At 46.8% G+C, this 14,317-nt stretch overlaps 1 protein-coding gene across 1 annotated transcript in view; it reads left to right on the top strand.

The window, feature by feature from the left end:
• The window catches only part of LOC130112072 (transcription initiation factor TFIID subunit 4-like), a 151,167-nt gene that overhangs the window by 54,026 nt on the left and 82,824 nt on the right, over positions 1-14,317 (top strand). Inside the window, exons 10-12 of the mRNA XM_056279372.1 lie at positions 1,163-1,332; positions 10,197-10,327; positions 12,023-12,148. Of these exons, the coding sequence (XP_056135347.1) occupies positions 1,163-1,332; positions 10,197-10,327; positions 12,023-12,148 (427 nt within the window). The remainder of the gene's footprint in view (positions 1-1,162; positions 1,333-10,196; positions 10,328-12,022; positions 12,149-14,317) is intronic.

Here is a 14,317-nt window from a genome sequence, read left to right as displayed (position 1 = left end):
GGACATGTAGTCCCCCCAGCGAGCTCTGGGTCTACCCCGGGGTTTCCTCCCAGCTGGTCCTCCTGGACCAGTCTGCGATGCCAAAGGTCGGCATGCCTCGGTCCCTGCTGCCCGGCCTGCATTGCACCCTACCCCAGTGCTCATCTCCGCGGGTGGTGGGTCTACGGGGTGCTGTGTTAGACTACTAGTTCAAAATCCCTTTGAGTCGGCCTGCAGTAAATGTAAAGAAATTTGCCCTTTGCGACACTGGTGCAGAGAATGAAAACAGCTATTACAGTAACTTGTTGTCATGTCGGTTTTTAAAGGTGAAGGAATGGACCAAGCAGAGTTTGAGTGGATTCACTATCCGCTATGTGCACAATCATTTTAGAAAACGTAAATACAGGGAACTCATCGTTTTTCCTGAGAAACGACCCAGTCATGAGGTAAATCTGTACTGCTGAGCACAGCACCAGTCTGTAACCGGAGTTTGTTGACATTATTATATAGCAAGATTCATCACCGAGCAGCGCCAATCCTCAGGAGCATCCTTACCCCAGCTAGCCTCCATCCAAACGCTCTTCATCTCCTTGCCTTACTGTGTGCAGACATAAATAGACGCTGGAATGGGATCACTACATCACTATGTCCAAAGCTCTCTGGGGCGCTGTCACAACAATACTAATGCACATTTTCACCCATGCAAATACTTGGGAGAAAAGTTATAGTTTCAAGATGTTATTTTTAATAGATTCGCTGTAATGTTGGAGGCAAACAATCCTTGCGTGCTAATGTTAAGTAGTTATGCAAAGAGGACTAGTCTTTTGAAATAGTGCTGAACGAGGAATTGTACTCGGGATCCTCCAACCCCATTAACATTTTTTTTATGAAGACATTAGTAAAGCGGAGAGGGACACTTCATATCAGACAAGATGCTAGAAAAGATGGTTGAGGCAGGAGCTTCTTTTATTTATTTTTTTTCCAGCAAAGTGACATGAGTTTGAAAAGGATGCCAAGTACTGCAACAACGAGGAACAGCGAGTCAAACTATGCAAACACACTATATGAATACATCCACATCAACGAATGTATATGAATGTATTTAAAGTTTGCAATGTATCTTAAAACCTGATGACATCCTGTTCTGCAGTGTACTGATCATGTTCAATCTTTTGTACATTAGGGACGATGATGACATCAATGACGTGGCCTCCATGGCTGGGGTAAACCTTAACGAGGAAAGCGCTCGAATCTTGGCCACCAATTCGGAGCTGGTGGGAACGCAGATCCGCTCCTGTAAAGATGAGGCTTTCCTCCACCCGGGCCTGCTCCACAGACGCATTCTGGAAACAGGTGAAACAAGCGCGCTTGCAAAAATAACCTCAGACAAACATAACTGTCAGAAATATCTATTCAGTGGGGGTCCGGGTAGCGTAGCGGTCGGAGGAGTAAAAACCCTAACTGTGTCTTTATTCCATCCATTTATTAAATCAGCTGATTTGGGAAACTAGTCAGTGCAATCTGTTGGTTTAGTACATGGGTGGAGTAAAGACACAGTTAGGGTTTTTACTTTCTGGACCAGGTTTTTCCACCTCTGCTTAGAAGAGGGGTAATTGGTCAGATACAATTGGGGAGGGAAAAGGGGAAAATTCCAACAAGAAAAAAAGAAAGAAACATCTATTTAGATACTGAAAGGTCTAGAAAACATTCCCATCAAAATGAGAATAGAGACCCGATACAGAACATCCAGTGTTGTTTCTGGTGTCTATGAGGGGCGCCATCCTGGGAGAGTGACAACATGAATATTATGCGATGTGAGCAATCTCCTCACAAACCCGTTCTTCCCAATTTATATATAGTCTTAGCATGAACACCCCACCACTGCACACACAGTTGCCATTTTCTTTGCGGGAGCAACAACATGTTAGCGGATCGCTCATAACCACGGCTTACCCCATACCCTCCAACCACAAGAAAAAGAAAAACACAGTAAAAACACCAACAGTTTGAGAATCCAGGCCGGGCTGTGTTAATGATGAAATCGCCACGTGTTGTCTTTTGTGTTCGGGAACGCGGTCTTGGTTCTGCATTTGTAGTGTCATCACCGAGACAGTTTTGATTTTCTCTTCTTCAATTGCTCGGGCCAAGCCCTTTCTTGTTTGGCCTCAGTTTAAATTTGATACAGTTACCAATTCTTTCACCTCCTTTAATGAATTCTTCAGTGGCTGTCTGAACTCACTGGACCCCAGGCACAGACATAAATACTTTATGGGCTTGTCTTTTGAAAGCTGGCTGTCAGATTGTCCTGCGGACTAAAGGAACAGAGTTTAGAGGAACAAGACTCGGCTACAAGATTTTTCGGTACTCCTTTTCAATGGAATGTGACACGCCGATAGTGCTGCAATGTGCTAATCAATACTGTCGGTGAGGTCACGTCAGGCTCTTGCCGCGGTGCATTAGACCTGTGAAAACATATTAATGGGCATTATTACTCAAAATAAAATGTTCCTAGCATCTCTCTCATGCGTGTGGGATCAAAAAAGCACCGTGTAATGCCACGTGATGGAGAGTCTCGCACCCTTATCTCATTGTACCGCCATTAAGTATCCTCTGTGTGGCTGGGGGGCCCGGAGGTTATGTGCCGTTACATGGTACCTTGGCGTGGTTGTTATCCTCCCGCCTTGAGCTGTGAGCTCTGTTTAAAAAATAAAGGTGAATCTGGAGGGAGGGGGGTCGGACAAGTGGGGGCAAAGCGAGGCAGGAGGCCGAGGCGCCCCCTGCTGGGGAGTGGCACTTGTGTGGCTTTGTTGTGTCAGTGATTGGCCGCAGCGAGCTCCCAGCTGACAGCAGTCCAAGGGAGGCTCTCCCGGCCTGCCAGCTCGACTCAATCAGAAAACCTCGGCTACTCTTCATTTCTGTACACACACACACACACACACACACACATGCGCGCGCACAAACACACACACCAGGTTCTACTCCCGGCTCAACTCCCCCTGCACTCCCCTTGACCCTCACACACACACACACACACACACAGACACAGACACACACACAGGTAGACAACACCAGGACTGGATGGAGCCAGTGCCCATGTGTCCTGCAGGGCTTTTATTTCACATATTGAATCAAAGGAGAGGGGCTAATTCACTCTCTCTCTCTCTCTTTCTGTCTCTAGCTCTCTCTCCCTCTGTCTCTGTCTATCTCTCTCGCTCCCTCTCTGTCCTCTTGCTATTTCTCTCTCCCACTCTGTCGTTCTATCTTTCTTCCTGTTTCTCTCTCCATTTCTCTTCAAGCATCGTTTTTTTTTTGTATCTCGCCGCTGTCTTTGTGCTTCCCCTTTTTCTTTTTAACACACACACACATATGCACACATGCGCATACACACACACGCACACATGCACACACACACACACACACACAGAATTTCAAAATCTCCCCCTCTCCCCACACCTCCCCCTCCCCTCATGCTACTTGAGGCTTGTCCTTGAGCTGAAGAGGCCAGTTTCATTTGTGAAGCGGCGAGCGGCAGCTTGCCTCGGAGTGGCAGGGGCCTGGAACACAGGCACAGCTGGAGCTCATCAGAGTAGCCTCTCAGAGTAAATGATGATACGCTGCTACCTCAAAGGTCCAGATCTGCAGAGATAGATACACACACACATACACACACACAGTGCCTTTCAAAAGTATTCATACCCCTTGATAGTTCATTTTTCCTGGATTGCAAATTGTACATTTTTCAAATTAGTATTTTTATTCTCAATGTAAACGCTCTGACAGTAATTTTAAAATTACTGTCAAGGGTGTGTTTTTAGAAATATGTGCCTAAGTATTCAAACCCCACAAATTAATATTTGGTAGAGCAACCTTTTGCTTCAATAACAGCTCCAAGTGTCTGGGGGTGAATATGTATCAGCTTTGCACACTGGGAGTGCTTTTTGCCCGTCCCTCCTGGCATACGTGCCATCACTAGTGTAAAAGTAGGATTGCCAAACTTTCTCGCCAAGCAAAATATAGTGTATGCATTAGATAAAGGACTCATAAAGCTACCTATTTTTTGTACTGTGTGGTTATTGTATGATTAAATGTGAAATGTTTTTGGGCGTCCGGGTAGCGTAGCAGTCTATTCCATTGCCTACCAAAATGGGGATCGCCGGTTTGAATCCCCGTGTTACCTCTGGCTTGGTCGAGTATCGCTATAGACACAATTAGCCGTGTCTGCGGGTGGGAAGTCGGACGTGAGTATGTGTCCTGGTTGCTGCACTAGCGCCTCCTCTGGTTGGTCGGGGCGTCTGTTTGGGGGGGGGAACTGGGGGGAATAGTGTGATTCTCCCACACACTACGTCCCCCTGGCGAAACGCCTCACTGTCAGGTGAAAAGAAGCGGCTGGCGACTCCACATGTATCGGAGGAGGCATTTGGTAGTCTGCAGCCCTCCCTGGATCGGCAGAGGGGGTGGAGCAGCAACCAGGATGGCTCGTAAAATAGGGTAATAGGCCAAGTATAATAGGGGAGAAAAAGAGGGGGAAAAGGCCAAAAAAAAAGTGAAATATTTGAACAATTTGATTGTGAATCATATCACTGCAATGTTTCTCACAGATTTTACTATGCTTGGTGAACCCAAAACCTTATATGGTGGTCAAGAAGCATGAACCCAATTGAGATAGTTATCCTAATTATAATGTCTAAATACAGTGAATAGAGGTAAAGTGGGACACTTTCTGATCATTTACATTTTGCGTCATTTTAAATTATGATCCAAATGACTTAAATGTCAGCTATGGAGACTTATGATAAACTAGAGTTGATTCTCTGGTTGTGGAGGTCTGGTGGTGGTGGAGGATCGGTCCAACTGTCTGTCACAACACAGTGCACATGCACCGCCATGGTAGTCGTGCAAGGGCACTCAGATGATGCAACGTGTCATATCTAGCTCATTGATAAAGTCGAATGTTTTCATTAATCCTAGCAGATATAATCAGATTCATCCCTACATAAAATTAGGTTTTCATTACTGGTTACTCAAGTCTTCTAAATGAAATAAACGCCATATGGTCTGTGAAAAAGGGGTATTGCATGGCAATACTTGTTTGAGAAGTGGTATTGCCATGGCAATATTGACGATACTGATGGCGGTGGCCATGCCTCTTGGCGGAGGTTGCTCCATGTTGTTCAGGTTGGTTGGACAGTCTTGTAAACTGCAATGTTCAAATAGTGCCACAGATCCCCAATGGATTTGTGGCCAGTACTTTGACTGGGGCCACTGGAGGACAATCACCATTTTACTCTTAAGCCATTCCTGTCTTACTTTGGCCTTGTGCTTGTGATCATTGACCAACTGAAAGGGGAACTTTTGCCCTAAGAGTACCAGACTGAAACAGATTCTCTCACAGTATGACCTGTATTTTGGTTTGTCCATTCTTCCTTCAGTTTTGACAAGATACCCAGTCCCTGCTTATGAAAAGCATCCTCATAAAGTGTAGTTGCCACCCCCACATGTCACCGTTGGGATGGTGTTTCTTGAGGGCAGTGTTAGTTGTATGCCATATGTGATGTTTTGAACTTAGACCAAAATGTTCTGTCTTGGTCTCATCTGACGGCGAAACCGTTTCCCCGGATCTCGTCTCAGAGTCGGTCTCATGCTTTCTGGCAGCTTTCATACATGCTCTGAGTTTATTCTTTTTGAATAAAGGCTTCTGTCTTGCCACCTTCCCATTCAGGCCAGTTTGATAGAGCTCTTGATATTGTTGACTGGTGCACCTTTGCTCCACTGTCTGAACTTTCCTCACAACATATCTCTTGAGTACTGAGTTTTGACGGACTGCCTTTTCTAAGCAGTGTGATGCAGCTTCCCCTTTCTGGTTATTGATGCAAATGTGCTCACTACAACTACCACTATTTTGTTGGTATACCTTGTATCCTAATGCATGCGTTTTTATTATTTTAACTTCTATAGAGTGCTCTTCTGCAACAGGCATGGGGTGGGATGGCAACCAGCGCTTTAGAGTTAGTGGTTGTGTCAGGAAGGCCATCTGACGAAAAATTTTGCCAAGTCAGTATGCAGATTACTGGATCGGTCTAGGCTCCATACTGGATTGGTTTTGGAAAGATGGCGGCGTGAAGTCACGTTTGCGGCAGCCTCACACAGTACCGACTATGCGGTGTCTTTGTCCACATCTACATCTGCATCTAAGTTGTGCCATCATGTGATGTTTTTATTTTCATCATCGATTTTGTTTAATGGCTGGGAGAGCTGGCATTGGATCGGCTTAGAGAGCTCGGTCTGCTGTATTCTATGGGCCCAGGGACTACGGCCCTGCCTGGAGCTGCGCCCAAGAAGAAACACTGAGGCGGTCTGGCGGCAGCCTCGCCTAGCGTCGACTGTGCAGTGTTTCTGTCTGCGTCTGCATTTGTGTCGTGTGGAGTGCAGGAGTTGTGTGTCGAAGGTGTCTGGCTGGAGAGCTAGCGTTGGATCAGCTGAGGGAGCCTGGTCTGCTGCGTCTGGTGCAGGGGTCCCCAAACATTTCCATGCCAAGGACCCCTTAATAGCAGTAGCCTCTGGCTGGGGCCCCCCTATTGCGACATGGCTTAAAGAAAATTAAATTACACTGGCAAATATAAAAAATCAAACATACAGCTTCTTAATATTCCTTATTTTTTATGAATGCAATATTAATTTAATTTACATTTCAAATAATTTCTCAGTTGTATTATATTCAATATTCTTTCTTGTATTAACCAAACATTCATTTGCGCTTTACAATATTCATCAACAGTTCTTTCTTTTAGTATTTTTTTATTATTATTTTTTGATATATTTAATTTCATTTTTATTTTATTTTTTTTTTAACTGCATTTTTCATTTTCCTCTCCTGGACCCCCTAGTGCCTCCTGGCGGCCCCCACTTTGAAAACCCGGGGTCTGGTGGGCCCAAGGACCAGGGCCCTTGCTCGGCGCTGCGCTGCGCCCAACGAGGAAACACTGAGGGTGGTCTGACAGGATGCGGAAGCGGGGCAGGCTAAGCTAACTGCTAGCCCATGCAGACCGGCAGTTCCGACAGTCATCCTCGCTGGCGTTCGTTCTCTGGACAGAGGAATTTTTGGACTGTGTTGCACTGGGTGGACTGTGTTGTTAACTGTTTGTGTTTTTTTGCTTTGTTCTCTCTGTTTTTGTATGTTTTTGGTGGTGGTGTTTTGGGGAAGTTTTGGATACGTGTTTTTGTCTTTTGCGTTGCACTGCTGTGGGCTGGGGGAAACGAAATGTTGTTTCTTTTGTGTACGCAAGTACATGAAATGAAATGACAATAGATTCTTCCTTATTCCCGATTGAGGCCCGGGTTAACAACAGCTACCGCTGGTGCTGTGCCCTCGCAGGGTACCGATGGAAACTATAAAATCCACTGTGGCGACCCCTGAGAAACGGGGAACAAGCTGAAAGAAGAGAAACTTCTGTAGAATGCTCTTAAGTCTCAATTTTCACACATTTCCTTTGGACTCACAGCTTGACCAGTGATCCTTCAACAAAGTGAGGTTTTTATCCAGAAAATGTGAAAATACATTCATGGTAACAGCTGAAGACCAGTAATCATCATCATCATCATCAGTTCCATAACCTATGGAGGTCGTAGGAGCACAGCTGATGATGTCTCAACCAGTCTCTTCAGCCGTTTCGCTATCCATCGCAGCTTTCCCCGCCTCCACTATGCTTATCCCTAGCCATTCTCCGATGTTGTTTACCCAGGTTTTTCTTGAACTCCTTCTCTTGCTAGTCCCTTCTACCAGGCCTTGCAGGATGTCCTTTGCAAGTGTCCTTTCCATTCGGCAAACGTGCCCATACCAGTTTAATTTCTTCTTTTTTTTTACCATTGTCGGTAAACTATCATGGTGACCAATAGCGTCCTTAACTCTGTTCAGCACTTCAGTGTTGGTGTCGTGTGCTGTGTGTGGGATTTGCAGCATTCTTCTATATGCTGTAAGTTCACAAAGGCTTGTATTTTTTTCTCCATAGCTTTTGTCAGGGTCCAGGATTCTGCGTCGTATAGAAGAGTTGCTATTGTGATGGTGCAGAGCAGTTGCATTTTTGAATTCATTCTAAGTTTTTTATCTTTCCAGGTCGTGGTGAGCTTGGTCATTGCGCTTGTTGTGATGGCGATTCTGCTCCTAATTTCTTTTCCCAGTCTTCCGTCTTCATTAATCACAGATCCGAGATATTCGAAAGATGTGTCTTCCTCAAGTCAACCAGTAAGGCGGTTCGTTAAGACGAGATTTTTTCCGAGTATAAACTCGCAGATTCCAGAGCGCAAGGGTCCAGTATTTAATGCAAACTGCACATTTCGGGTTTTATGTTTCTTTAAAGTACATCTTTTAACATAAAACCTGTGTCACCGTAAAGTAAACAGCCTTCATTCCCAGTGTTTCTAAATAAAGATGTCATGGAAAGGAATTTCAGCTTATCATTTGTGAGCCAGAAAAATTGGTCAAGGGTGCTAATACTGTCGCAGGGCACTGGAAATAATAAACACACACATGCAAGGACACATTCATGCACGCACACACACACAAAATCTCAATGGATTACGACTGTCTCCTTCTTCCTACTGGATCCATATGTGTTAAAAATGTATGCAGTCCAACCTTATGGGTGCTTTGGGTAATGGCGACCAGTGCCCTCACCTGTTTTCCTCTGTGTGTCCCACTCTCTCTGTTTGTGTCAGCTTTGCACCGTTACCTTAACGCCGTGCAGATGATCTCAAATCGGGCACTGAAAGTGGCTTATTAAGGCTGTTGAGTGCGTGTGGGCTGCCGTTGTTCTCCAGGTGAATGGTCACAGTATACAAGCTGTGTAACGCACGTTTGCTCACAGCACACATGCTGTCATTAGCTCTGTCCCTTAACCATTTTCTAAAATATTAATGTTCCTTAAAGATCTTATTTTTCAAGAAGCAGAGACCTTCTCATGTTTTTTTTTCTTTCTTTTGCTTTTTGACATCAGACGCAGAGAAATATTTTTTTGTATTTTTGCACTAATTATCAGGCTTACAGGGTTCCCTTCATTCGTTTCAAGGCGTAAGCTGGTGAGCACTATATGTATTGTAGCGCTGATTTAAATAATTGGTGTGGTTTACTTAAAAGGGTACTAGGGAGGAAATTATGTTAATGGCACATTTTAAAAGGAAGTTGAAAGCAGACAGTAACCCAACCAATGTCTCTCCTCTTCTCCCTCAGATGAGTTTTGCTCCCAGGAAACTAAATTATCCTTCAGATGGAGATGGTCAATGTCGTTTACACACATGAAGGAGCTTAGCCACTAAAGTCATGCTGGAATTTACTCTAAGACTCGGAAACCAATTAACTTCCCTATGCAACGAGTCCTACTTCTGGGAGTTAATTGCACATAAGTAATTCAGAGAGTTTTTGTCCGTGTGTGTGTGTGAGAGAGAGAGGCTGTTACTGTTATTTTTCCTCGCTCTTTTTTCTCACTTTCAAGCACATACTATATGACCTTTGCATTAATGCCTATTGGTTGCTTATAATATTGTAGCGAATTCAGGGGGCAGCTGGGAACCGCGACCGGGAATCGAACCTGGGTCTCCCATACCATGGGCGACTGCGCTAAACAGTCAACTAAAGGGTCTGGCCCAATATAGCGAATTCAGGGGGCAACCAGGAACCGTGACCGGGAATCGAACATGGGTCTCCCGCACCACGGGTGACCATGCTAATCAGTCAACTAAAGGGTCCGACCCGTTAGCCAAGGGCTAGCGAGTCTAGTCATCCGTGATCGTTACACTACCCCGCTCCTTCGGGAAGCACGTCCCCGCGCTTCAGCATATCAGCTCCCTCACTCCTCGGGGCACATGAGCTTCCGATGGCCTCGCGGTCTCACCATCCCACTTCTGACACCAGTGTAGCGAATTCAGGGGGCAGCCGGGAACCGCCGCAGCAGCCGGGAATCGAACCCGGGTAGCCTGCACCACAGGCAACTGTGCTAACCAGTCAACTGAAGGGTCCGACCTGTTAGCCACGGGCTAGCGAGTCTAGTCATCCGTGGTCGTTATAATAGTCAGTTGAAGCTTATATTACTAATGTGGTCATTGTGAGTGGCTCTGGAATACTGTGTTAGAGTGTCAGCTAAATACCTGAACAGGTTTAAGTGTGTTTTTGTATGCTTCTGTCTGTGTGTGTGTGTGTGTGTGTGTGTGCGGTCTGGGCCTCGCAGCTAAGAAGTTTGGAGTCACTGAGGTTCCGATGGAGGCAGTCACGTTCATCTCTCATGCCACACAGTCGCGGCTCCGTACCGTGGTGGAGAAGGTGTCCACCATCGCACAACACAGACTGGACTCCTGTAAGGTACATTTTTACACACGCATGCATGAGCGCATACACACACACACACACGCACACATGCATGCATATAAATAAGCACAGACTTGCAGACACTGACGTATGTGCTGCAGTACATCTCCATCACACATACACATGTGCACATTTATGCGGCAAACAGATGCGTGCACACTGCAATAGTTTATGAAGTATGTGTTTTTACTTTGAAACAGACAAACAGGATAGCCCAGATTTTGCAGGCAGTCAGTCAAAACTTTGTGTAGGAAGTGAAGTCCTGTTGGGTCCCAGTCTGTGTACAGCAATAGGGTCTTTGTTGTTACTGGTAACTTCTCTCAAACCCTCGAAATAAAACTGTGTACCCCCATTTAACTGGTTTCCTTTAAAGCACAAACACACCCGCCACCCTCCCTCGGCATCACTCGGATACCCCAACTTTAGAGAAGCGGAGAAACTTTGAAAAAGGGCCCCCCCCACCCCCCACCCCCCGACACCAAGAAAGGAGGGAGAAGGGAGAGCGCCATTACAGCTGTCCCAGTCTTGTTTTTTGACTTTTCTTTTTTTTTTGTGGTTTTGTAAATGAGGTGTGTGAGAAGCGTGAAGGCACCCCTTTCCCTCCTGGTCCCCTACCTCCATCTTCTCCTCCTCCTCCTCCTCCCCCAAGTCTCTCTGTGAAGCCACTCTGTTGACATCAGCGAAAAAAGAAAAAGAGAGAGAGAAAGAGAGGGAGGAAGAGAGAGACGGAGCGGCCTTAAAGAGTGCGGGGCTTCGGCGGGAGTGCAGGCTCAGCGACGGAACAAAGGGGGGAGGGAGGATGAGAGAGACTGGGGAGAAGGAGAGAGGAAGAGGGGCACACCAGCAACGAGCCTTCTCTGATGTCTCTCTGCTCCACGCCACCCAGCTCCTCCTCACATGCAGGCACATGGAGGCGCACACACACACACACACGGATAGAGAAAAGAGAGTGATAGAGAGAATGCAGTAGAGGCACACACACACACACACACACACACACAAAGACTCACGCTCACACTCATCACACAATTATCCTATTAACTTTTGATGAGCCACAAACTTTGTGTTTCCCACTAAACTTGTGATTCCACTTCTTAAATGGGAGACAGCGCCACCATCAGACAGCGCCACCATAAGACAGCGCCACCATAAGCGAAGAAAAGCGTGTCTTGTAAAAAAGAAATGACTGTGTTGTGTTGTGTTGTGTTGTATCATCGTTTGTTGTCTCCAGACTGGTGGCAGTGGTTGGTGTGAGATGTGTCCAAAGTGAATCTTTTTGTCCCTTCCCCCATCCCCTACTTTGTCTTTCTCTATCACCTGTCTTACACCGTCTCTGTCTCTTTCACTTTTTCTGTTGTTTTCTTTCATTCTTTTGCCCCCCCCACACTGTCTGTCTACCTCTCCATCTTTGTCTCCCATGCTTTCTCTCTCTCTCTCTCTCTCTCTCTCTCTCTCTCGCTCTCTCTTTTTCTCTTCTCGGTCTCTGTCTCTCTCATATTCTTCCTGTTTCTCCCTCTCCGTCTGTCTCCCTCTGTGTCCGTCTGTGTCTGCTTGCCCCCCCCCTCCATATTTCTGTCACGCTCTCTCGTTTTCTGCCTGGTTCTCTCTCTCTCTCTCCCTCCGTGTCCCTGTCTGTCTCGCTGTGTCTCCCTCCGTCTAATGCCGTCTCTCCGTCTGTCTCTCTGTCAGGACGATGAATATTACGAGCAGTCCGCAGACGTGCGCTCACAGCTCAAGTTCTTCGAGCAGCTGGAGAGACTGGAGAAGCAGAGGAAGGACGAGCAGGAGAGAGAGATCCTGCTGAAAGCCGCTAAAGTGAGTTACTGTCAACCCAATGCCGCTGTCTGGGTGTGTATGTGGCTGCACGCTGTGTGGGTTTTGATGCATGTAGTATTCTTGAATATGTGTCTGTAGGTGTGTGGGCTGCAGTATGTTTGCTTGTTCTGTTTGTACATGCTTCAAAATCTGCATGTGTGTGTGTGTGTGTGTGTGTGTGCGTCCATGTGCATGTGTGTGTGTGTGTGTGTGTGTGTGTATTTGGCAGTATACATGCCTGAATATGTGCATGTGTTTAAGCGTATGTGCTTGCTCCAGAGAGTTTAGTGGCTCATAAATGAAACGGGCCTCTTCGGCTCAAGGACAAGCCTCAAGTATCATGTGGGGAGGGAGAGGGGTGTGTGTGTGTGTATGTGTGTGTGTGTGTGTGTGTGTGTGTGTGTGTGTGTGTGTGTGTGTGTGTGTAGCTCCTGTGCAGTCTCTGATCGATGAATTGGAGTGTGACACCAGTGGATGGAGTGACCTCCCTGTGTCCTCCCAGGCTCCTGGCCCCGGGGCTGTAATGTCCGGGCTCTCTCTCTGGACACAGAGAAGGGGAAGGATCACCATGCAGCCCCACGCACTTCCCTCGCCCTCCGCATCCCTCTCTGTCACTGGCCAATCGCGACTCTTGACACCGCCGATGACACAGAAGGGTTGAAAAAGTACAGGGTAGAAGAGAGACCAGTGGGGGAGAGTTGAACTGAGTTTTGGTTTGATTTATTTTTTTTACACAAAAAAAGAAACAGTCCTGTGGGGTTCAGTTCCAACTGCGGTGGCTCATTACCTGAAGGTAATCATCTTGTCTAAAAGTGTTTGTCACTTTGGCAGCTAAGGACTTGAGCAGAATGTCAGAAACTCTGCTTTACAGGCGTCCGGGTGGCGTGGTGGTCTATTCCGTTGCCTACCAACACGGGATCCCCGTGCTACATCTGGCTTGGTTGGGCATCCCTACAGGCACAATTGGCCATGTCTGTGGATGAGAAGCCGGATGTGTCCTGGTTGCTGCACTAGCGCCTCCTCTGGTCGGTCGGGGCACCTGTAACTGGGGGGAATAGCGTGATCCTCCCATGTGCTACGTCCCCCTGGCGAAACTCCTCACTGTCAGGTGAAAAGAAGCAGCTGGCGACTCCAAATGCATCGGAGGAGGCATGTGGTAGTCTGCGGCCCTCCCCGGATCAGCAGAGAGGGTGGAGCAGCGACCGGGATGGCTTGGAAGGGTGGGGTAATTGGCTGGGTACAACTGGGGAGAGTTAAAAAAAAAAAATTCTGCTTTACACTTCTACTGTACGTGCACGCAGAACAGATCACAAGACAAGCATGCCGTTTATTTAACACAGCATGAAAAAAAGGTCCCAAAATTTGGACACATCACCGCCCTCCTAAAAAAGAAAGGAATCTTTTTCGAATGAAAATGCCCTGCGGGGGAAACATTAACACAAAGCAGGGTTAATTTAATTAATTTTGAATGGAGCCAATGTCCCACAGTAAAAATCGTCATTGCGGCACACCTCGCCATCTTAATTGCATTATTACGATCCGGCCCTGCCATGCAGCATGATTAGAAATCCTGCAGCTGAAGAAGACTCGACCGCACAAACCTCATGACCCGCCCCCCTGTCGGTGTTGTTTTTTTTTTTGTTCTTTCCCCTTTTTCTTAGAATCTCCTTTATGTTTGGAGAACTCCGGACTTGCTCGGCTAGGCCCTTAAACACCACCTCGCTTTATTTGTTTGATGTGGTTGTGGAAAAAACGCATGTCCCAGGCCGTAAACGGCTCTCTCGACTCCGTCGTTAAAAAAAAAACGGAGGAGCGGTGAGGGTTGTTTTAGGCCACTTCACTGCGTTGCTTGGTTGAACCCTGTAATTTTATTTATTTGTTTGTTTGTTTGTTTATTTTACTCTCTTCTCTTTACACGCTTTTTTTGGTTTTTGGGGGGACGCAGTGGTTAGCGCGGTCGCCTCACAGGAAGAAGGTCCTGGGTTCGAGCCCCGGCGTAGTCCAACCTTGGGGTCGTCCCGGGTCGTCCTCTGTATGGAGTTTGCATGTTCTCCCCGTGTCTGTGTGGGTTTCCTCCGGGTGCTCCGCTTTCCTCCCACAGTCCAAAGACATGTAGGTCAGGTGAATCGGCCGTTCTAAAAGAAAAAGGTCCCTAGGTGTGAATGTGTG

Source organism: Lampris incognitus, chromosome 4 (assembly GCF_029633865.1).
Source record: "Lampris incognitus isolate fLamInc1 chromosome 4, fLamInc1.hap2, whole genome shotgun sequence".
In the NCBI taxonomy this organism is placed as follows: Eukaryota; Metazoa; Chordata; class Actinopteri; order Lampriformes; family Lampridae; genus Lampris; species Lampris incognitus.
Note: the sequence above shows the minus strand (reverse complement) of the source record. Positions and strands in the feature narration are given on the sequence as shown.